Here is a 24,981-nt window from a genome sequence, read left to right as displayed (position 1 = left end):
GATGATTTAAAACTACCTACCAAAGTGCTGCCGTCCATATTGAAAGCGCTTACAAGTGCAGCTACAGCAGGTTTGTGTGTTCTGTTCTGAGAATTTTTACCGATGCAGCGTTCTTTAGGACATCATACATTTCCACTACTTCTTCACAATTCTTCTGTCACAGTCCAATCAGAGCTCAGTGAATGTTTACATGCACACTGGTGTATCTTGGTTATGATCAGGCGTATCTGGGTTATGTGTTGCTATTGTAAACATCTTATCCTGGCTTTGAGAAACATTGATATGCTTTACATACTAGTAATAACCAGGATACTGTTTGTTGGTACAAAACACAGCTGGGAGGGTGAGAAATTCAGACACAGCTGTACACAGATGATCAGAAACATGGGTACTGTTAGAATCACAGACAGATATGAATAATCAGAGTTTGTATGTTCCATTTGAACATGTCCCAAATACAATCAAACGCAGGACGCTAGTGCACATGTAGGCACACAGTTTTAAGAGCAGTGTGAAGTCTTGAACTAGTTTGAGCAAAAAACAAAATCATCACAGGTCACTAACATTATTTTCACCACGCTTTCAATCATGTCTTCATCAGCAGAAGTTTTCCACACTCAGGAGGACAATAAAATGCTGCAGTGTTCAGAGAAATCTGGTATCAGATCAAGTTAAAATTGCTTGAAAAATAAAAATCTGTGTTTTCTGTGAACAATCAGGAATGCCTCATAAAATTAAAAATATCTTAATTCTTAGTTGTTTGTAGGACAGACTGCCACAGGTTCCCTGCTGCCTGTCTGAAGTATGAAAGGAACAGACTGAAAGTACCGAGTGTAGAATCTACATGTCAGATAGAGGCAGCATGGCACAAATCCACCCACACATACACACACAGACAAGAACAGACAGACAATTAGACACTCATTCATGTTACAGTTGGCTCAACACTCCACCACTGTCAAGTACTTTATTCACAATAAGGTCATTTTCTTCTTTAAAAAATCATTTTTAATATACAACACAATTTTTGACAAGACAACTCCGTTTACAGCTAAATTTGAGCTCTTGAGTTCCAGCTTCTCTCATAACCAAAGCAAGCACGTAGATGATGGGGAGAGAAAGATGGAGTGAAAGGGACAGATGAACAAGGGTCGAAGTTAGAAGAAAGAATGAGGAAAAAGACAGTGAGAGAGAGAGAGAGGGGGAAAGAGAAAGAGGACTACGCTTAGTATGATTTTTGTACTAAGAACCAAAATACTCAAATAAAATGAGAAAATAACAGTAATAAAAAACAGTAAGAAAGTAAGAGTTAAAGAGAAAAAAAAAGCAGAGGTGTACCGGGATGCTGTATCCAAGGCAACCTCACATGCATGTCTGTCTGTTTGACGCTTCTGCTCTGTTCTGCCGTTTCACAAGTCCACATACACAAACACACTCACGCAAACTTGAGTGTGTGCGTGCCCCCATATTCCAAGCGAGTGTGCATCTCTCGGGGTTAGAGGGGAGGGGGGGCGAGGGGTGGCGGAGAGAGACTGGGAGGAGTGAGAGAGAGTGAGGGGGGGAGTCACCCCCGACACAGTTCTCCCTCGTTCACTCCCTCCATCTCCAGTCCTTCCCTCCTTTCCTGGAGCTGAGTAAAGAGTCTCTGCCTCCCGCATCACAGCTCCGGTCATCCTCTGTCCAACTGTGCCACTGTGTATGTATGTGTGTGTGTGTGTGTGTGTGTGTGTGTGTGTGTGTGTGTAATATATATAAATATATATCTATAAGCGATTCCATATCTGTGGAAACCTGTTTTGGCAGGGATTGAAAACTGAGGAGCAGAAGCTGCTTTAAGTTTGCATCAGGGGGACAAAAGGGAGCTTGTGACTTACATAATGTCTAAGTTAATACTGTCATTAGAGTACTTCACAAAACATAAATTAGAAGTAGAAGGTGAACTTCTTGGGAAAGTTGCATTGGTTCTGTAGTAGGGAATCCTCATCAGTGTAGACCTGTGTGTGCGCGTGTCTGTGGGTGCATGTCACGGTACTGGCAGGCAATGGGCACAAGCTCAAGAGTCTGTCAGAACAGGCAGGGAGGTGGAGGTGGAGGTGGCGGGGGCGGGGTGGGAGGTGGACAGAGAGATGACGAGGAGGAAGGAGAAGAGATGGGCTTGTTTCCGTGATGGGTGCACCCATCAGCCCATCAGCCCTGGGCTCCTCCGAGAAAAGGTGCGGTGGATGGCGCCACCTGGGGGGTAGAAAAGAGCCTGCAATAAGCATACTGGCCGAGCATCAATCTCTGAACTATGCACATGCACACAACATTATGTGTGATGCAGGGGGATACATTTTTACACACAGGTCCTATCAGCTAAATGTGAACGTGTGTGTCTTCATACCTGCTATCTAGAAATGTAAGTGTAGGTGCGGGAGGGAGACCGTCCCTCTGACTGGCCATTGGTCGAGACGTTCAGGAAGTCCCAAATCAGAATGGTGTCGTCGTGAGAACTGCTGATGATCTGAAACTCATCAAACTGGAGGCGGAACACGCGGCCAGAGTGCTCCTAAAAACACAATGAATTAAAGACACCGTGTTAACATGCTGCGCATACGGTGACAGTGAAGCGCAGCTGAAAGTGCAGGTTGACCGTCCAGACGAAAACATGACTGAGAGATTGTTACTTAGCTTCTGATATCAGTGCTGTTTTGGAGATACTTTTTGCAAATATTTTTTTTCAGTTCACCCGCAGGTTTATATGAGAGGACATTTGATTTTTGATTTTATTTCTCTTCACCATGTTGCCAGGCCAACCTCAGATGCCATATATAGAAACACTTCTCAGTACACTGCAAATTATTTGACTCTTGCCAAGATTTAAAATCTTATTTTTAGCCATTATAACTTATTTCTGGATTTCAAAATCTTATTTCAAGAATTCTTATCAAGCAAAAATTTACTTGCTGCATGGACAGATGCTAGTTTTAAGTAATTTTCTTCTCAAATTTAGTGTTTATATGTTATATCTGAGCTACCCTTTTTTGCAGTGTATAATACAATACAATTCAACATTAATGTGACCAATGGTAATAAATGTAAATGCGGAACATTTTATCAGTCAGGAAGATAAGGTTTAACAAGTACTTTAAGTGATTGTTAAAGTTCATGTGAAAAAGAGTCGGGGGGGTTGAGGTTTTTTATTTTTTCAATCATTTATCACTGAGATTTTCGAGGCGAACTTAGTGTGTTTTAAGGTAACTGCAGCTTGACACACTTGTGCATGAGCTGCATCCGTCAGCCATGTGGCAACAGGCTAAATCAGCGATACCCACCACTAGAGTGCGCAGACATAATGTGCTGGCGGGGGCTCGTGGGTCCAGGGCTGCCTGCAGGTCCCACACCTTGATTTTACTGCAGAGAGAAACATGACACGACCCAACGTCAGGAACACAATGTGTCTCTGTGCACAGCACTGTGTGTGTGTGTGTGTGTGCGTGCGTGCGTGCGTGTACGAGACTGACCCGTCGTAGGCGCCACTGACAATCCTTTTGTTGTCAAAGCGAATGCAGCGCACCAGCTCCTCGTGACCTTCAAGCACTCGCAAACATGCCCCACACTCTATGTCCCATAACCTGGAAAAGAGAAGCCTAAGTGAACACATAACATAGTATACAGTCCCTACACTGTTTACACAGCTTTTAGTGGTTTAGAACAGCATTTGAAACAATGACATTTGTATCATGAAATTCAATAAAGTAAAACAACCCTGCACTCAAAGTATGTTTGTCCAACTGTTCTTACTTGTATGTTAAACGAACTGCCAGGATTATTTTAACAATGCACATTCAAATACAAATATTACACGATATATACAACACACACATACCGGATTGTGTTGTCAGACGAGCCGCTGACCACCAGACGATCTCTGTACTGTAGACAGGCAATGCCCCGTTTATGACCATTTAGAGTGCGCACAAACTCACAGGTGCTAGTGCTCCATACCTACAGGGGAGCAACACAGAAAGCTTTGTAAAGCAATGGCCTGTATTTATTCTGAAGAACACAGCTTACCAAACAACAACTTTAAAAATTAAAGACTTACTTGGTGGGTTTAAAACTATAGAACAAGTTTGACATTTCAGTACATATAATTCACAACCGAACAAAAGCCCACTTTTCTCTATTCAATCTTTCAAAAAGCAAGTTGGTAAATTTCTGTCTAGGCCGGCTTTTAATCAGAGGGTTTCTGCTTTGAATTCATGAATGAATGCTTGTTACCTTGATGGTGCGGTCCCCTGAGGCGGACACGATGTATTTGTCGTCAAAGTCTACCACGTTTACAGCAGCCCGGTGTCCCACGAGGACGCGACGTAGGCTGATGTCAGTCGGGGAGGCCATGTCCCAGACGGCAATTGAACGGTCCTTGGAGCAGGTGACCATCAAGCCGTTGGCGAAGCGCAGGTGAAGAACTGCCTCATTGTGGTGGATCAGTGTGTTCAGTACCTCGCCCGTCGTCACCTCCCACACCCTGCAGAGGAGTAGAGGTAGAATAAGAGAGATGGAGAGAAACAAGAGGAGGAAAGAAAAACAGAAGGAGGGAGAGATGATAGTGGCCGAATGACAAGGGCAAAGGTGACAGAGAGAGCAAAAGAAAAGGTGGAATGGGGCAGGAAGGAAACATGGGGATGTGGAATGAGAGGGGAGGGGGGTGAGACAAGGAGAGAAGAAATGACAAAGGGGAGAGAAAAGTGGAAAAGATAGGAGGAAGGGGTGAGTAGGAAAGAAAAATGAGATGGGGGCAGTGGGAAGGGTGGTCAAAATGAAAGAAAAGAAGGTTGACGATGAAGAGTGGAAAAGGCATGTAATGGGAGCAAAGGAAAAAGGAAAACAATGGAGACATGAGAGAGAATCATGTTTATTAGCTTTACAATGTAGAGTGTCTCACACACAAGCAGCTGTGAAGAACATGTTACTGAACTGCACCGCTGGGCATTAAGAGTCAAACGCAGAACACACTGGAAAAGCTGACAACCAAACCTACAAACAAAGTGCCTGTCAAGCTGTTGCTAAGGAAGCGAAGTCACATTTTCCTTGGATGCTGCCCAACGCGTATGGCTGAAGTGTGAAGTAATAAGAGAATTAATGCTGAGCTTCTGTGTGCAGTAGCCAAGCAAGTGTCAACACACACACACACACGCGCGCACACACACACACACACACACAGACACACACACACTAGAATTACTAGAGTTGTTTGCCTACGCCAACCAGTCAAGTTGTATTTTACATCGATGTCTGTCCAGACACCAATCCAACGACAATCACCTGAAGCTCAATATCAGCAAAACCAATGAGCCTGTGGTGGACGACAACGCTTCAAATAAAGATGCTGCTGTGAAGCTACAAATTGTAAAAACGTGAATGCTTCACACACACGTCTTCATATCGTGTTGAATGAGCAGCCAGAAAGTGTGCTTGTAGAACATTATGATGTCACGGCAACCTTTGACCTTCTGGACATAAAACCACCCTTTGTACAAAGGTTTGTCATAATTAACACATGAATTCACAAGTTATGGCCAAAAATGTGCTTCGTGAGGTCACAGTGGCCTTGGCCTATGACCACCCAAATCTAATCAGTTCATCAATCTAAGTGCGCCTTTGTGACCAATGTGAAGAAATTCCATCAAGGCATTCCTGAGATGCTGCGTTCATATCTGGGACAGATATGTACGCACGATCAGAAAAATTCGTCAGGCGAAGGATGTATGACCGACAAACTATTTATTACTAGTATGTACACTAGCATGTACAGTTTATTTTCATTTACGCGTATCCTTGTGGATCTGACCTAACCTGATCTCCAGTGTGACGCATTCCTTTCAGTTAGAGAAGCTGCATGACGGCCACACTCTAGCTTTTAAAATCAACTATTCAGCCTCAGCATCAGTGCACTTTCATACATGAAACAAGAATCTCATGTACTTCTGGGCTTCAGCACTGATGTCTGTGTTAACTTGTCTTTACTGTCTTTACCCGAGTGACTAATCAACCCAAAAATAAATACGGAGAAGCTGCATTAGTTTTCCTGACGACTACACAATTTCTATGACTGAAGTCCATTTCTAGGAATAATACATGTATTATTTACAAATCTGCTTTTTCTCTCATTATGCTGACAAAGTTTAAGATAAGTAAATATAGATAAATGACTGACATTTCATTCAAGCACAGTTCTGCCAGTAGTCATCCACACATTCAGCCTAATTATCAGTGAGTAACAATTTTCTCTGCAGGGATTTCAATCATTCATGAGCTTGCTGGCGCAGGTTTGGCTCCTACTCCAAAATACAGAGTGTTCCTTCTGTAACAAGATGTTTCGTACCTGACAGTTGAGTCAGAAGAGCCGGTGACGATGACCCTCTCATCGTACTGCAGACACAACACTGAGCCTGTGTGACCGGTCAGTATCTTCAGACACTCCAGAGACTGCTTATCCCAGATCTGTGAGGAGAAAAAAAGACAGGGGAAGGAGAGAAGGGAGGAGGAGGAGTGAAGCAGAGGGAGAAGGAGATACAAACAGAGGAGGACACAGATAAAGAGTAAAAAAAATAAGTGGTTGTGAAATGGTTGCAGATTTGGGTCATGTTAAGAATGGCCTATTCTCTCATCAGTGTTCATGCCCCATTTCCCCACTGCTGTGCTGAGCTCTGTGTGTGTACGTAACAGCCATTCAGCTCTTCCCTGCCTGTGCGTCAGCCTCCTCCAGAACAATAAGAAGACAAATCTGCTCTTCTCTTCCCTCTATCCTCCCCTCCTCTTCATCATCTTCTACTCTCCTCTCCGGCCAGACAGATAAGTGGAAAACACAACGGGTCTGGAGCTGAGCCGTTTTATCCTGTAATTCACTTGTGCTCTGTCTCGGTGTCTGCTGGTTCAGCTCAGCGCCATAGACAATAAGATGGTAAGTCATACTGAGCCAGAAGAAGAGATTCAATTCATAAATACACAAACCCAGGTTGGAAGTAAACAACCACACACACAGCATGCCTGTGTTTGTCACAGCCAATACTTTTGGCTCTCTCCACTGCTGGTGCTTAAATGCACAAACGGCCTCGATGTTCATTACTTTTACATGTAAGTTTGGGTCAGCAGGGCAGACGACACATGCCTACTTTGTTTTTTCAGTGCCTCAGGAGTAGTTTGGAAAATATTAACCATGTAACAGTCAAATCTACATATTGATGTTTATATGTGTTACCAGTCTTCATGGCTATGAAACAGTCATGCAGTTGCCCCTTCGAGATTTTAAACCAGATTTATTTGTGGTATACTGTTACACACACACTGAAATGTGACTAATGTTTATGAAAAACCTCTGTTCTGAGAGGTTGAGACAACAATGCTTTGCATTTTGTATAAAAAGGTGTAGTTATCATTGATAATCTGTGTGTGGGAAAGGTAGGCCGATGCAGTTTGATGGCCACAGAGGGAACAACCAACCTCACTCATTACTTTGCAAACAAAAGGTAGTAGCACTCATGTATCCAACTTGGATAAAGTTCTGTTGAGTGTGACACAAAAATCAGTGTTGTTAAAATACATACACAAGACACAAGTCTTACAAGCTCTAGTAACCCATAAACAGAACAGACAGAACGAAAATGATGCCAAAATTCATTCTATGAACACATCTAGCTACTTCTAACTTCATGAACTGGTCCTTAACAGAACAGGTGCCATCAGCTGTAATTCTAGGCAATTACTTTGTTCCAGGAGCTTTCAGTGCGTTGTCCGTTTATGTACCATCCACTTACTACTTATCTACTTTGTAGATCAAAGTACAGGCTAACATGTACACTACATATATCTCTGAGAGAGTTCTGAACCAGAAAGTGTAGAAAAAGAGCCAATCGGTGGGTGGGCACAGTGAGCCAGATCCTAATTTCACAGATCTCAGACAGTCATTGATGTTCTATACAAACCTACCTTAATGGAATTGTCCCTAAGGCCACTGATGATCTTGTCATCGTCGTACTGGAGACAGTAAACGCCTTTACTATTTTCTGAGCGACACTGAATCCTCTGCAAGTTGTGTCTGCCACATCGCCAATTAGCCTCGATAGTCTGGAGGAAAGAGGGAGAGGCAATGACGAAAACAAACAGACACAGAGGGCAACCAATGAGAGAAAGTGGCAAGACAAGATGGAGGCAAATATCATGTTATGTAATGTTATTAGAAAGGACAGAAGCAGATGTGAAATCTAGCGAGGTGGAACGCGGTTGTGAGATTGCTGTGACTAGAATAACACTAACACCAAGACAATTAATTCAACTTCATTACTTAGCTGTAGTCAACATTTTCTACATGAGTGGAGCAACATCTGCAGTGTGTTGCAGCGCGAGTAAACCTGCTACATACTGAAACAAATCTAATGTGTTGACCAATGGGAAATGTCGGCAAATTACACTTTTGAGTCACCTCTCTTTTACAAGACATTTTTGAAATACTACAATAAGGGCTGTACGGACAGCAAAGTGACAATTTGAACAAGAAAGAAGACTAATATCTGGTACGATGATGAAAGCTGCACAAAATGACTAAAATCTACAAAAACATGTTCATTTAATACTGAAATCCATTTCACGGTCTCTTACCTCTATGTCTTGGATGATCTTGGGATAAAGGGAGTGATAGTAGGAGTTGGGTGGGACTTCTGATGTACGGTTCTTGAACAGATATTTCTCCCTGGGGCAAGAAATACAGAAGAATGACATCTGCTTTGTATCCACTGGACCAGCCAAGTATAACTATACTTCCTCAGGCTCTCCTTATTCTAAATTCAAAGTCAAAACTAGAAGACTAAGAGACACACTGAAAACAAGTACTTTACCTGTATTCCCATCCTCTTAGCCCCTGCCAGTGTTTCAGCCATTTTTAGGTCTTAATGCAAAACAAAAGCAGCATAGCTAATGTGTGTGTAAATGGGTCTATTCTCACCACTGGTGTCGCTCAGACAGCCCTTTCCAGAGCGGGTCGGTGCGGACCATTCGTTCGATGAGCTTCTTCCACAGCATACCCTCAGAGATGACCCTCTGCCACTCCTTACACACTAGCTCTGCCGAGCATAGCGACCGTGCATCCAGGAAAGACAGGATGTTCTCCGCTATGTGATCCAAGCCTTGGGCTGGAGGGAGGAAGAGAAGGGGCTGAGTGAGTGCTCACTGCAAAATTAATAGGGCCTCATCTGGTTGGTTTATCTGTGCCTGGGGATCATTATTTTCAGATTTTCTTTTTCAAAAGTAAAGCATGTTTATCATTATTTCAAATCTTCAAAAATGCCTTAAAAATCAATAATAGAAAAAAAAACATTAGAACCTCATTTACTCTGAACTGCAACGGTTGTCCTCATGCAGCAGAAGATATATTTTGGAATCATATTAACTTTAAAATAATCTTTTCTTTTAACAAATCAGAACACTTTTCACAGATATCAGTAAAAAATGTAAATGATGAGTCTTATGTGTGCCTAATTGTAGGGAAGATGGAGCTCACACTGGAGTGGCGGCTGCTCAACACATCACTCATATCTGTATTTGTACCTGGCAGCGCAGTGATGAAGTCCCTCTGCAGCATGGGTTTGAGGTAGGAGTTGATGTGGCCATGCTGGTAGTGGCACATACGGGAGATCAGGCGCTCGACAAACTCCACCTGGTCGGCCTCCGACCACTGGTCAAACAGGGCGATGCAGTGTTCCTTCTCCTTCTCATAGTTCCCTTCTGACGGACGCTTGCGGGACCCCACAACAGGACCATTACTAAGCTGTAAAGATCAGGGGCACATTTATGTATTTAAGATAAGATAAAATTAGATTTTCTTTATTTTATTAATCCCCAGCCGGTGAAATTTGTATTAGATAGAAAGAATTTTGACTCATATGAGGCAAATCAGTCAAGTTCGGCAATCTTGAAGTCTTTGGGTGTCATACAGGAATTCATTTCAGCTGTAAGTTAAATTTTCACACATATCATCTCATTACATATCATTACCTTGAAGTCTTTTTTCCATTACTGGAATGAGTGTATTGGAAAAAAATGGGGTTAAAACTGAAAGTTGATGTATTGAGCCTTTTAACATTTTGTGTGCAGGATCAAGAGGAGGCTTTTATTGTTTCAGAAAGGACTAAGCTAAAGCTTACTGAACCAGAAGAAGCCTGCAGTGGTGGGGGTGTGTGGGAATGGGAAAAAATACTTTAAAATAAACACCGATGTAAACATCAGTGTGAGGTTTTTACTTGAACAAAGGCATGAAGGGCACAGGATGTGGATTTAAAAAAAAAAGATGTGATAGTATCCAACATAAATCATATTTAAAATTAAGAAAATTGCACATTGTTTAATTTTCAATGATTTTAAAACCTCTGAGAGCTTATTATCAACCTTTGTATGAGGGCTCCCCTCAGTGGGAGATTCAAATAAAAGTAAACAATTCATTAATTGTCAGGGCTTGTCATTCAAGCACAGTATATACACAACTGAAATACAGCAAGTTTAAATTAACTGATACACACACAGAAACAAACACGCACACACCTTGAGAACTGTGTTCTTCTTTGGCGACAGATCGTCCACGAGGTTCTGTGACTCCATCCCTGATGTGTTCTGCAGAAGAAGAACAAAACAAAGAGAAGAGAAGGTGCAGGTTAGTGTTCTGTACTCTTTGCATCTGTGTTAAAGGCACTGTGAGAGCCAGGGCAGCGGTGTGGACAGCGCTGGACACAAGAGTGCCACAAAGACAGCCAAGGAAGGGTAAACATAATGACTTCTGAGGCGTGCACGCACAAACACCCGTGCATACACACACATATGGAGTGAAAAAAAAAAACTGAGCACTGCAACAAAAGGAATCTATTTGCTTGCTTGTCTGTGATGTGGGCTAAGTAGTCTGGACAGGAAATTAAACTGCAGCATCTTGGGTATGTCATTGGCAGCAGCTCAGACATGACTGTAATGAAACTAAAATCAGATACTGGTCTTACAGCATATACAGAGGTTAGAGTTAAAAAAAAAAAAACAAAAACAAAAACTGGGAGGTAACCAGATCCCACCCATTTCTAGCATGACTAAAGCCTTACAATGATAGAGTCCTTTTACAAGTGCACTGCAAACAAGCTAGAGAGACTTGAGTCATTTTAATAACAGGGTTATGGCACAAATGACTTATTGACAGTAACAGCATGAGAGGCTGACCAATCAGCCTTGCCCTTAACACTCAACACTATAATAATAATAATACTATCTTAGAAATGGCATATAGTAGGTTCTTTATAGCTTATTCACTTGTTTGGAAGTCATGGACAGTCAGGCAGCAATATTATAGGCTTACACTCATCATTACATACCAACCAAGATGAAATATCTGCTATCCTTGGGGCCTTGATGTTTACTGGTTTGAGTTGTGGCAGAGGAAATGCTGGACAATTGATTTTAGGAGGCTATCTTGAACCAACACCATTGCATACTGTAAAATTAACATGTTCATCCAACCAGCACATTCCTGAACTACAAAGACACTTTAAAGCATACCCAGAAAGGAGCAGGAACAGTACAACCTGGTCAGAGCATAAATACATGTAAAGCACCCCAGCAGGGGACAAATGCATCATTATTTGTAAGGTGACTCTGATTTTTTTTCCCCCCCAAACAATGTATATACCCTGTTCCAAAGTATGTTAACAAACTGTTTGGGGAAATGGGACACACAAGGCTCAAGAGAGGGTCAATGATATTGCATATCTGTGTAGGTGATGACTGAGCCAAGGTCACAGTCTCTGAAAATGGCTATGTTGGCAAAAACACTAGAATAGAGTCTGTATTTATACTCTAATCGGCTATTCGTTAGTGCTTCTCCAGGATTAGTAAGTCATCTAGATATTATTTTCTAAGCAAAACCCAGAACCTTCTCATCAAGAACTATTCCAGATTTGGCTCAGTGCAGTTATCCATCTAACTTTGTGGGGATGCTGCTGCATGAGCAAAACCAATAAAGATGTTCTCTGTCAGTGGTTGGCACTAACACAACCACACAAACAAACAAACAAAAGGTACCAAGACCAAAGCAGACAGGACAAGAAGCCAGAATGGGCTTGCTGGTGTTGATGATCATGCAAAGAAGAAGAAGAAAAGGAAGGAGAAATAAAAACAGACAGACCAGGTTTGGCCAGGCAGGCAGGCAAGCAAGCATGTAGCCTCTCAGAGCTTGAAGGAAGACCCCCCACCTCGGCCCTCACACCTCCAGGTAGAAGGGGAGAAAACGTTACTCCTCAATGCAGGGTTATTCTCTGGTACCTCCTTCATCCAAACCTCTCCTCATGCCACAGGATTTAGTAAATAGTTTACTATTCAAACTCATCTGATTATAAAAATCTCCAGTTTTCATGACATGGCACCATCATTGTTTGACTTTTTAAGCACTCTATGCACTAATTTAGATGCAAGCACTGTGATTTGATATGATTATAAAGAAGTCAATTACAGCTTATAAAGCTGCAATTCTGTTTGAAACAGAGAGAGTTTGAGGACGCACCAGAGAAGAACCTGAGAGCAATGTGCTTCCAACAGGGAGGAAAGGACAACGGAAGGTGAGGAGGTAGGAGAGTGAGGGGGTGAGTGGGTGCTGCTGTCTGCACCAAGGTGGTATGAGGAGTCGTGTGGAGTGGGCGAAGAAAAGTGAAAGGTGAGGAGATGGCGAGGGAGGAAGGGAAGGGAGAGGAGGAGGAGCAGCAGAATTAAGAGGAGAGAGGCAGAACCTGGTTGTGAGCCCGGGTGGAGGGGATGCTCTGCAGGCACCTGAGTGCACACAAACTCTCAGCCACCGAGGAGCAGCCCAGCCAGAGAGAGCGAGGCACAGAGCACTGTGTGAAAGAGAGAGAGGAAGGGAAGACGGGAGGAGGAGAACGAAGTGGACAGGGTGAGGGAGGAAGAGAAAGGGAAGAGCGAGAGACCAGAGATGAGAAGTAAAGGAAAAGTAGAGGGGGTTCATGAGGGAAGTTGGGAGGAGGAAACCAAAGGAGGTGAGTGAATGGATGGATCAATGATGGACAGGTGGTAGGAAGTGGTGAGGAGTTGGTGAGGAATGGGACAGGTGGGGAGTGAAAGAGTGTAAGAATTCGAAAATAATGGGAAAAAAAATAACGTTTGTTTGAAATTGAGAGGAGGTGGGTGTGTAACCATCAAAAGTGAGGAGAGAAGAAGAGGGGAGGAGGTGGGGGATAGTGAGGGGAAAAACCAGTATTAGAGCTACACACACATTGGCACAGTGAGCGCAGGAACACACACCCCTTCACACACAAGATACAGACTGATAAACATACACACAGAAGCATTATTAGACATGAACTGGGTGGGGATAGGTAGAGGAGAGGGAGGGGCAATGGAATTAATTGTCAATTTATTGTCACTATTGTTTTGACAGAAACCCCACCCGCTGTTCTGCCATCCCCACTCTCATGAGTGGTTAGTGAATAACACTGGGACAAAAAAATAAAATCAAATTAAATACACAGACACAATCCAGACGAAATTTAATTTTTTTGGTAGGCCTGTAAGGTCATGGTCCCCAAACACTGCACAAATGTATAATAATTACTAGTAGTACATATAGTATATACCCTGAAGGATGATATGTGTAACCACTCTTCAGAGCAAGCAAATACAGGTGAGGTGTAAATTCCTAAGAGTCCATGAGCTACATACAGCATGTACTCTTGTCAAATAAATTACTTTCCTGACCAGATCCATACTAATACTCTCTTTTCAACATTGATTTCTTATTCCGTGGCCGTGTAAGCGTGCTATTACATTTCTATTTTCAGTATTTATATTCTGCATTTTAACTTAAAGACAAAAATAAAGATCGAACAAGTCAAGATGTTTAAAGCAAAGTATCCATTACATGTTTTTGTAACTTATTTTTCTGTCTTCACACAGCGATGGGAATTACTGTTGAAATTTGATGAACTGTTAAACACCTTCGTCTGATTGTGGGAAACCTACTGATTGGCTCCATTAGTGATTTGACTATACACTTGCAATTCATTTATTTCAATGGTTATTAACGGCCTATAAACATATGTAGTGTTTGTTGGGAGAAGCCTTAAACAAATACAGAGAAGAACTGCTCACACAGGTAAATCTGTGTCCCACTGGATACGTCTGGTCCATATAATTAACTAAGCAGTCTCACATATTACCTTTAGGCCCAACTTGATTTGTCAAACGCAAGTGTAACGATACAATTGATTTGTTTGTTAGAGAAACTGAGGGCTGTGCGGTATTTTAGATATGGAGAATGAATACTTGTCAAACGAAAATAAACTGCAACTCTATCCACGTGTAAGTTCATTGACAAAACACATTTGTGCCTCTTAACTGACGTCTTCCTTACGACCACTTTGACCCCTGTAATGTTAATGTTAGCAACTAGGAAGCTAACGTTAGCCTAGATGGCTATCTTAACAAGAAATCATAATTTCACAAGAAAACTGTGTTACTTGTTAACCAAACCTGGCCATGTATAGAGGAAAACAATATCATAACGACAATTGATGTCTCTGGTAACCAAAAGTGCTTCTACCTACCTGATCAATTGACTGTTTTGGTCTGGTAACGGATGTCAAGTGTAACTAGCATTTTTAGCATGCTAGCTATTAAGCTAATTGCTACCTCGCTAATCGTGGTAACGCTATGTGAATGAAAAAGCAATACACTTCCTTCTACGCACTTTGAAAATATAAACAGACAAGCAGCACATCGTTACGATTTTAGCTACATTCCGTCATATTATGGAATCTATTTGACTGTTCCACACATCTATTGCCATGTAGGCTGTCTGAACATAAACTAGATAATATAACATACCCGTAAATTTACGTGGTTCATCGCCTTCTCCCCTGTGTTAGCTGGACGGCTAAGTATCAGACAGGGCCCAGTTAAAGTGGCGCAGCGTCACCGCAGTGAACGCTACCCCGAGAATCCTCGGCTGTCTTCGGCCGACGACTGTGCATCAACCCTTTAATTTCCCCGTTGTTTGCCAATTTTATCCAAAACAACACATGTTTTACATTAACCAGATTTTGACGTAAAGGTATTGTTTCCCAATCCGACCAGTATGCGGAGCATTCTTAGCAAAATGTATCGATAATTTCAGGCCCTCCCTCTGATTTCTGGTCCCCCCTCCTTTCTCCTCCACCTCTCCCGACAAGCCGCTTCAGCCCATTCCTGCCGTCGAGTCGAGCCTCGGCGCTTCCCACAATATACGAGTTATACTGAACACTTCGGATGCTCAGGATGTCATAAAAAAAGGAATTTACCATCAGTTCCAACGTTTTGTCCTCCATCTCCGGCTCCATGTTGACGATCCCCCCCGAAACTCGCTCTGAAAATGGAAACCCAGCCCTGCGTCGGCGGCCCGCAAATGCAGAGACGTCATTCACTTCGCTCAACCACACAGCTTTGGTAGGGCAGTGTCAAAAGGGTGGGTGGGGGATGGGAACGCCCCTGAAATGAAAAAACGCTCTGATTGGACGGATTTTGTCAAAGGGGGTGTAACTTCACAGCTTTGCCTTTTATTGATTGGTTACCCGTGCTACCAAGGCTTTCCCCGGTGACTCCCCCAAACAAAAGGGCAAATGGATGAAGATGCTGTTGCTATCCTGAAGAGGAATACACTAAGGCAAAAATCAATCATCCGCATAGCTTTGCTAAAAGATGCTGCAGGATGTTGGCTATTTTAATGTCATGTGTGATTAAAGGAATTGGTAACTTAAATCCATCTCCATGAAATAAAAACAGAAGTTGTCACAGAAGGATTTAAGGTTCTGCGTTCCTATGGCTTTGTGAGAATATGGTCAAGACACACTTTTTGATAAGAGGTTTTGGCTGTTACAGTACATTTCCATCTTATTGCATATTTTAGAAAATCCAAACAGGATGATACATGCTTAAAATGAATGCAAGTGAATAAAAATAGTGACATAAGATTTACACCAGGGACCTATTGCAAAAACATGGACACGGTCACCGAGTTACCTGGCTAGCTTTGTAGAGTAAAACCTGGAAATGCATGATCAGAGATTGCTGTAAAACAGGTCTATTCCAAGCTCCCTTCAGCAACATTACCCAGAAAACTCAGTAAGATGGGCACTCAGGCACTTGTTAGTTATCCTTTACCTTAGTTCACCTTTGTTGATGCTTTGCTATGAATCCCACAAGAATTTAAGAAATACAGTTGACAGCACATATGTTTGAATTACTCACATCCTGAAGTCCCAGAACTGTAATGTTATCTTCACAGGACATGTCTAATGCTGTAATGTGCAGGATGTTTTGTTTCCTTCCTCAACAGTCACTGACTACTCTGAGAATTCATCAAAGCAAGTTTCTTAATGCAGTTTACTTCCTTAGCCGGTCCTGTGAATTCATGTTGAATACATATTTCTTTCAGAATAAAACATATCTATGTTTGGTGTATTCAACAAGACTATTCTGTAACAGCTCCTCAGGCAGTTCTGTCCTCACCATTTGGTGTTATGAATGAAAACTTTATTTCTATCCTTTATCTTATTTTCCTAATAGAGGCAAGCAAATTACTTATTACATGAAGTTGTCAGACTCATTTTCAAATATGTTATAGGTAGAATCTTATAATTGAATAAATATATATATATATATATATATATATATATATATATATATATATATATATATATATATATATATATATATATATAAAAATCTGAGAATTTAATTGTACCTGAATATGACTCCTATCAAGTGGGACACTAAGGAATACCTATATCCAAGACATCTGACATCCTTCTGAAATGTAAAATTAATTCAGTTTCAACATGAGATGGTGGGTCCTGATTAACCAAGGAGACAACAGATCAACTAAAAGCAGTCATGCATACTTATCACTCATACATGGCTTATCACAATATATTCATTTAAAGATAGGAAAGCAGAGAAAAGGTCAGCCTTTTCATGAACCGGACAGACACAGCACAGGATTGAGACCACAGCAGATGAGGAGGTATCAATGGTTTTCAGCAGTTCAAATTTAATACTTTGTCCCCCTTTCTCTACAGAAACCCAGGTAAAAAAAATCCCCCACTCTCATAAAATACAACAGCAGCAGTTACCAGTAAAAAAATGAAATGAAAAAAGAAGAGAGAGAAAGCTTTGAAGGGAGAAGAGAGAGAGGGTAGGGACATGATGAGGCAAGAAAGGAAAATATATTTTCTATATGTGAGGAGTCCAAAGTTCATCTTCAGACCAGGTTAGGGGCAGCGAGGAATCTGGGAACTTGCTGTTGTGTTCATTCAAAATGGAGGGGAGGAGAAAAAAAAATAAAAAGAACAAAAAAAAGAACAAAAATGAGTCGAGTCCAATCCAACTAGGGGAAGGAACCAGCACTCTAAGGCAGGGATTTATTCAGGAAGGGCTTTCTCCCTCTCTGGATGAAAGAAAATCTCACTCCTCTTCAGCCTGTGTAATGTACTTTGTCTTGTGTAGAGATGAAATGTATGTGCAAGTTTGTGTATGCGACAGGTAAATTGGAAGGTGTGTCTGTCATATATATGGTCAACATGGTTGCACCTCTCACTTGCTGCAAGAGAGGTGGCATTTTTCTTTCCTTATTTCTTCATTCATTCCTTTGCTTTTCTTTTTTCTCTCAATATCAGTCCCCGACTACCTAGTAGTCATCCAAATCAAAGAACTCATCGTCCTCTCCTTGGTACTCCATGCCCTGGAAATCCACCCTGTACCGCAAGATACCTGAGGAACACAAAGATGGTAGATTAACATGGGTAATATGATGGCTGGCCATCTTATGTCATGTTTGGTTTCATCATGGCAGCATCAAAAGACGAATTTGTATTAGGATAAATTAATTCTCATTAGCCATGCGGGTGAATTCCTGAAATCCTCTTTTTTTTAGTGCTACTTGCTGACTTACAAAATAACAACAAAAAAATATTTTCAGGTTAAGGAGGGAATGTAAAGGAAACTTCTATTTGTTTATTTGTAAAAACATTTTTTAAAGGGATTAAAATATTTTGCACGATTAAGCGCTCTGACTAATGTCTAGTGGACAACAACACATCAGAATGAGAGTTCTTGTCAGAAAACAATTTAAAATATATTTTGAATACTTTGATTTATGCCACTAATGTTTAAAGTTATGACAGAGAGGCTGGCAGGATGACTCACACATACTTTCAAGATAAATGTTTGAAACAACATTCAAACACTTGGAAAGGAAGGATATTGTGAAACTTAACTGAACACACTGAAATTTCTAGTGCGTTCATATCATTTGCCTTCACTATGCGGAATTTCTTTACCTTCCTGTTTAAAAAAAACTCTAAGGGTGAGCCAGGAGGAAGGTGAATCAAGGAAAAAATATAAGAGAAGTAGAAAAGTCTCTCCACGCTACACCATCAATACCACATTACTTGACTTTGATGTAGCCAGGGTTATATGTAAACAGGTTTGTTCCTAAAAGTAGTCTGAAAAGGCACCTTTTAAGCAGAATTAGTCGTAGCCATAAACTACTCTGCATAGGTTATAGTCTTCTGTTCAGGAAGTTAAGCAGATGATTATTATTAGACTGTGACATTTTTGCAATCATATCACCTTGGCTATCAATGTCTTAATTGTTGCTGAGCTCAGCATAAAATGAATTTAGGTTAAGCAACTTGTATGCCAGATTGCAGAGGGAAAAAGGGGGTGGGGAATGAAAACGGAGAGCCTTTCAGAGGTACCCTTCATATTTTGCCCATGGACACTTTAGCACAGTGCATACATGAGGATACACAGAGACTTGAATCTCTCTAGTTCAAGAACAGTACATCTACTAAGCCACAAAAAAACCTTTATCAATGAATAACTACTGAATTACACATATCCTATCTTCTTAACCTGTAGAAATGCACAATTCCAGTGTCACAAGCCCTGTCATAAGCAACAGTGTGCTCACCCCCAATGCCTCCAAAGCCCTTGACGAACTGGGACCCTTCCTGGCTCTTGTCTGTGACTATCTCCAGCGTGGCTCCAAATTTCTTGTAGTTGTTGGCAAACCACTCCAGCAGTGGCATGCTCTCGATCAGCTCATGTTCCTGCCCCGTCTAGAGACACAATCAGAGTCAGGAACACATGGCATGATGGGTAACAGGTCTACCTTAAATCACAGGAATCTGCCTATTCTTCGTAGTGCTCACCTCCTTGTCTGTGAAGTGAGACTTGTCTTTCTCCTGCTCTGGCGTTAAGTACAAAGTCTTCTCATCTAAAAATCACAAGGAGACGTGAAGATTATGCCATAATGTCATCATAAAATAATATTTATTGCCTTGTTTCTCAACAATGAAAAATGTGATAGTGTACCGTTCTCCGCTCCGTTGCTCTCTGCCCCATGCACACGTAGAATGTAGCGCATGGTGTCTAAGTTCTCGTAGACTATGAGGATCTCCACGGCACCCATCTCCAGGGCTTTGAGTGTGTCGTCCACACCAAAACAGTACTTCCCCGTGTCCTGACTGATCTCATCGAAGTACCGCCCTATAAAGATAATCATTAGGAAAATCTAAAAAAAAGCTTTCGTTTTCTTTAATGACTAGTGACATCTACAAACAGTTGTTCCAATGTCTCAATAGGACGACTCACCTATGAGTTTCTTCTCCTGGATAAACTTGACATTAGAGAGAACCTCTGCTGAGAGCTCAATAGCCTGGTTGAAACCATTCTCTCCTCCATAAGAGATGTCCACCAGCTTCAAAACCTTGGCCTGTAACCTCTGTAGAAAAGAAAGACACATAAAGATTAAACACACTTTCCAAACATCCACAGGCATAAAGTGATATAATTAGAAGCAAACCTAATGTGCATATGTGTATAATAGTCATTTTACTTATTTTTTCTCTCCAAACCCAGCAGCTTGAGAATTAAATCGTGGTATTTTCACCAGAGTCCCTCCCACAGGAAAATGGTTAAGGCTATCAACAGAAATATTTTTGAAACAGTTTTGTTCCTACCAGAGCTGTGGCAGGATACCTGTGCAAAGCTGACTAAAGAGTTGCCAGTGTTGAAACTACCACACAGAACTGCCAACCCAAGCTCCCAATAAAGTCTGGGATATGGGAATCATTTTCAAATATGTTTGTCGTTTCTGTTGTTTTTCGTTGTAACCAATATACTTTACAAGTTGTCCTTTGCAAGACAATGCTGGGGTGCATTGTTGGTGTAAACCAACCTCGAGATAAGGGTAAATTACACTAAATGACACAACATAAATGATCTTGAAATGTGAGTGGGTTGAGGGAGGTACTTTTCATGATGATATGACTGTATACACTATTTACAAAGTTTAAAAGATCCATTAGCCTCTGAATTAAGTGCTATAACTGCAAGTTAAAAACAACATCCAGTTAAACCCACTAGTAGTCTAATTTCTAAATTGTTTGGAAAGTCATTCACATTAGTTAATTAATGATATATTACACAGGAAATACTTAATGGTAATGCTTTTTTTCAGAAAACACACAGACACAGACTCACCGGGTCGAACATGTCAGACTGGCTGAGCTCAGTCTTGAAGTCAGCAGAGCCAGCCAAGACCATTCCCGCCACGTTAACTTTGTCGTTGGACACAAAGAGCTGGACAGCCGTCTCAGCCACTTTTCTCACATAGTTGTGTCTCTTCTCCATTCTCAAACGAGCAAAACGCAGAGCAGATTGCCCTCCTCTGCCTGAAAGCAAAATAAAGATAAGAGGGACAGTCTTGACAATGTTTCACAAACTAAAAATAAGAGTTATATTTGATCAGTTCTCTAAAGATCCATACTGTGCAGTTGAAAACATCAAAAGCTCAGCATTGAGTTAACATTGTGGGTCAGTACCGTGCTTCTTGGGTAGGTCCACAGTGAACTTGTGTAGCACCTCCCTGGTGTTTCCCTGCAGTGTGCCAAACAGTGCCCCACTACCGTCGATCACAATAAAGCCAAACTTACTGTCATCAGAGAGCAGGGCTGTCAATGCCTGTGTTAGGGAGGAATGATGAGAATGTGCAAGAAAGCATTATAAGTAATTTTTTATAAATAAAAAGACACAGACCAACGTTAATGTCCCAAGAATCACTGTATGCAGACATAGAGACCAAGAACAAGCTCTCACCTCGGTGTGGAACTTGTTGTCGCAGAGGTACAGGGAGGTGTTGATTGGCTTAAAAGGCTCAAAGTCGATATTGACTTTCTTTTCCTTGCCTTCCTCTGTCACAATGGTGCCACAGTACACCACCAAACCATTGGGTGGCACTGGCATGAGAGAAAAAGTAAGAGACCAACGGATTAGACAAATGTCAGGTATTTGAACACATGCATACACAATGTATGGTTTCTGGAGTGGGAGCAACCATAATCAAGTGTTCTCAAATATGTCATTGCTTGGGTTGCAGCGGTAAACCACTCTGTCTGGACATATTGTGAAATTAGCTGTGTTTGTTCAACAACCCCCAGCCCCACCCCCTTAAAAAAAACCTTGTTTTAATTGTTTAAGGATCATTGTAACTTATTATAATATTAGAATAATAATACTATATATCTTGATGTTTTCTGGGACCATAATCATACTGCAAAAGTCTCTTACCGTAGTAACCCTAGTCACAGCACATGTTGCTGTCTAGATGCTAAAAAGGCCACAGCATTCTGTGACAAAATAGCCAAGGAATATTTTTCTATTATGATGTATGATATTATGGAAGGACTTTGACTGTAACACATACCTTTCTCCAATGCTTATGGCTGCCCATCTTACAATTTTAATACAATAACCACCACTTCTACTGCCACTTATATATTGCCCTCTTATTAAGTAGCAGGTTGAAAGAATGGTCTGACTATCTATCTGGCCTTTACAGGGGGATATAAGGCAATTTTCATTTAAATATGTTATGATAGGAATTGACTGCTGCCCCTGCAAAACAAAACCCCACATAAAAGTATGCAATTTTATTGACAACACATACCCTTGTTGTAGAGTTTTAGTCTTTGCTGTACAGAGGTGATGGCCCCGAGTACAGAGAGCCTGTTGACTCGACTCTTGATGTTGGAAGCAGTTCCAAACTCATCAGCCAACATCTTGGCCACTCTGGAGATCTGGTCCTTGGGAGGGATGATCAGTGAGATCATACTGGTTCCATTACTAAACAGAGAGAAAGGATTTAATGTTAGGGCTTAGATTTACACTTAGGCATACACACACAGAAGACTCTATGGAATGTGGTGTCTGGCAACACACTATAAATATTTGTGTTTCACCTCTACTAGAGTGCAACAGGTCAAACAACACATCAACATAATTCATATTTGTGTCAAAATGTCACTGGCATGACTGGTGTTATCCAAACTAACTATAATCAACTTTGATCATTCGGAAGAACTACTCTGAACTTGTTTATTTTATTATCTCAAAAGTAACTCCACCTCTTACTCTCATCTCATTTTGTAAACACACGACCGTCCCATGTAAAATATCACCTTGACAAAGGCGTGAAAGATTGTGGGACAAATAAGGTGGGCTTTCAGTTACACTGTATGCAATCTCTGCCCTTGAGCAGAGGACTGAGTTTCAGTACCACTGCTTCACACCGTCTCTCCATTCACCAAGTATCAAGAGACAAAGTATGCCAGTACAGGCTGACACCGCACACACGCGTGCGCAAGCGCACACACACGCGGACAGGTAGCAGCAGCTGGATGAATGTAGGGCAAATGGTCAACTGTGTGTGACATGGCAGGCGGTGGAGCCAGGACAGCAAATTCTGCGCAGCACTAAACGACAAGCTGTCGCAGAGCAAGCTTGAAACCAATGTAGCAACACCCACATTTCATATGTCGTGTTTGATAATTCAAGGAGGCCACAGTGGCTGTACCAGCAAACAACTGATCTTGATTTATTTTAAACTGACCATTTTGAAGCCGGTGAAGCTTTAACGTATGGTACGTTGACACCGAGCTGCTCGGCTGCCATGAGGTAACAGACTTAGTGTACTCTTGACGAATGAAGAGGCTCTATGAAATAACGTACATGTATGAAGGCCAGGAAAACGTAATTTTAAAAGTTGTGTGATGAGTCCAACGAGGCATGTGGACGTTCAACGGTAAGCTACCCGGCCTTCCTTCTTTATCAACGTGCTTTCTTGATAAAGACACCCATGGCGGCCTCTTTCCAGAGATGACGTCTATTAGCGAGTCTCATTAGCAACACAGCTAACATTACCGTTTCTAGCCTTAAGCCATTTGTGGAACAACATGCCGCGCAATGTCACCCATAACACAAACGTTGACAAAATCAAAACACATATTCCTCAGAACTAACACAATGTTTCCAACCTTCAGTCAGGCAAAATGCGACAGCAGTTTGTGCTTAGCATTAGCAGGCTAGCAGCAAAACCTACGGCAAGCTAAGTTAGCTATGCTAAGCTAACCACTCCCAAATTCGGCCCCACTTAGCCGATCTCCAGCTGTTGCGGCGGTCAACATTCATACCATCACTCTAGACAATAAACACTAGTTTAGTTTGCACTGCCACTGCTTCAAAATACACCTCAAATCGATTACTTACCCACGGGCAGCTTCCAAACTTTTGATCAGCTTCTTGATTTTCCATATCTCCACGTTCCTGTCCGCCGCGCTGGGGTCGTCCGCCATCTTTCTGCTGTAATCGCTTCAGCACCTGAAAAGACGTGGAAAAAGAAGAGCAAAACATATGCGGTAACCGGCCAGTAACAAGATTGCCCAATATTCACAGTCTTCTTAGACTAGCAAAACATTGGTCCCAATTATCTGAATCAGGTACCTCTCCAAACTAGTGGCGCGGTGTCCGTTGAGGCACCTGACCAGTACCGTTACTGGCAGCTGGACCGACCGTGATAGAAAGACTTTCCCCGGTCTGTCTGTATCAGTACAGTGCGCGGAGAATAGCGGGCCTACAGTCTGCCAGGCCCTAGCGTCCACCCTGTTCTTATCTAATACGACCTACTTTTCCTCTGTTCTACTGGAAACCAACTGCCAGCTTTTCAAACGTTGAGTATATATCGGCATAAATGGAGTCTCTACGGTACCTGCCTCGGACAACGCCGCTCCGCTCCGCTGTCTATCCGCTGCTCTACGTCGAGTCGGTGGTCCGAGGAGTGACGTTGCCTTCGAGACCGGTTTCTCTCTCTCCTCCACACGCTGCGCGTGGTGCTATCGATAGGGCTCACATGTGGGAGGTGGTTAGAATAGTGGCGTTCACTTCCTGGAAACCACATAGAAACCAATGACAGCTCTCGGCTGGTACGTCACTCATAAAAATCGAAACAACGATTGGACAGAAGTTACAAAATTCGTAGAAACTGGGTGGGCGTCTATATCTGTTAGATCATGGGATTTGTAGTTAGTGTGACGTGACTCAAAGACTTTCGTTGAATTAACAGGTTGTGCCTAACCGGCGAAGACATTTCCTTACTGTTGCTTCTGTTACAGATTGTTTTAAAGGTAGACTTTTCCCCGCGTCTACTTGGTGTTGTCTTTTATTTTCGACGTATTACTTTGTCATTAGCCTACTTAGCATGTTTTTCTTAAATAGTTAGAGTAAAGAGTGACATCTACTGCCCATATTGAGAACATGTTTGCCAGACGAATACAAACAGAAACGAGCACTTCAGTTGTCAGCTTTTTTTAACAGATTTTCTAAAAAAAAAAAAAAAAAAATGTATTTGCTGTATGTGATGTTGAATCCATTTCCACATGTTCAAAATATGCTTGAATGTTTTCTGAAATATCCAGCAATAGATAGTCAAATGGCAATTCAAGAAAAGCCATTACAGCAGAGTATACTGTTTGATTTACTTTTCATTGTGTCGGTGTATGAACGCCAAAACAATTTCGGTGTCCTCAG

The 24,981-nt window shown here is 41.8% G+C and overlaps 2 protein-coding genes across 3 annotated transcripts; both read right to left on the bottom strand.

The window, feature by feature from the left end:
• Positions 1–485: 485 nt before the first annotated feature.
• On the bottom strand, positions 486–15,484 carry fbxw11a (F-box and WD repeat domain containing 11a). Of its 2 annotated transcripts, none has more exons than XM_041944832.1 (13): positions 15,357–15,484; positions 10,579–10,647; positions 9,589–9,808; positions 8,987–9,173; positions 8,644–8,734; positions 7,975–8,112; positions 6,371–6,489; positions 4,264–4,513; positions 3,869–3,987; positions 3,504–3,614; positions 3,315–3,393; positions 2,384–2,548; positions 486–2,232 (listed from the first exon to the last, which is right to left on the bottom strand). In XM_041944832.1, the coding sequence occupies exons 1-12, from the start codon at positions 15,393–15,395 to the stop codon at positions 2,387–2,389; spliced, it is 1,584 nt and encodes a 527-aa protein (XP_041800766.1). In that variant the 5' UTR covers positions 15,396–15,484; the 3' UTR covers positions 486–2,232; positions 2,384–2,386. The 2 variants fall into 2 exon arrangements, with proteins under 2 accessions (XP_041800766.1, XP_041800767.1); XM_041944833.1 differs by lacking the exon at positions 15,357–15,484 and adding an exon at positions 14,905–15,119.
• Positions 15,485–17,084: 1,600 nt separating this feature from the next.
• etf1a (eukaryotic translation termination factor 1a) lies at positions 17,085–24,300 on the bottom strand. The gene is made up of 11 exons (XM_041944834.1): positions 24,164–24,300; positions 23,665–23,775; positions 22,067–22,242; positions 21,217–21,356; positions 20,943–21,081; positions 20,602–20,792; positions 19,711–19,840; positions 19,432–19,605; positions 19,269–19,333; positions 19,028–19,175; positions 17,085–17,823 (listed from the first exon to the last, which is right to left on the bottom strand). The coding sequence occupies exons 2-11, from the start codon at positions 23,748–23,750 to the stop codon at positions 17,741–17,743; spliced, it is 1,332 nt and encodes a 443-aa protein (XP_041800768.1). The 5' UTR covers positions 23,751–23,775; positions 24,164–24,300; the 3' UTR covers positions 17,085–17,740.
• Positions 24,301–24,981: the final 681 nt, after the last annotated feature.

The sequence above is a fragment of the Chelmon rostratus genome, chromosome 9 (assembly GCF_017976325.1).
Source record: "Chelmon rostratus isolate fCheRos1 chromosome 9, fCheRos1.pri, whole genome shotgun sequence".
Lineage (NCBI taxonomy): Eukaryota > Metazoa > Chordata > Actinopteri > Chaetodontiformes > Chaetodontidae > Chelmon > Chelmon rostratus.
The sequence above is the reverse complement of the archived record's forward strand: the minus strand, read 5'-3'. Positions and strand labels throughout refer to the sequence as shown.

Coding starts and splice junctions, on each gene's coding strand:
- fbxw11a (XM_041944832.1), bottom strand. CDS start 15,395: ATGGAGCCGGAGATGGAGGACAAAACGTTGGAACTGATG. Junction 8,735..8,986: donor CTGTCTGAGCGACACCAGTG/GTGAGAATAGAC, acceptor TTCTTGCCCCAG/GGAGAAATATCTGTTCAAGA. Junction 3,615..3,868: donor TCGTCTGACAACACAATCCG/GTATGTGTGTGT, acceptor TCTCTTTTCCAG/GTTATGGGACATAGAGTGTG.
- etf1a (XM_041944834.1), bottom strand. CDS start 23,750: ATGGCGGACGACCCCAGCGCGGCGGACAGGAACGTGGAGATATGGAAA. Junction 22,243..23,664: donor AGTTTGGAAGCTGCCCGTGG/GTAAGTAATCGA, acceptor CTCTCTGTTTAG/TAATGGAACCAGTATGATCT. Junction 19,176..19,268: donor CTCACTTCACAGACAAGGAG/GTGAGCACTACG, acceptor TTGTGTCTCTAG/ACGGGGCAGGAACATGAGCT.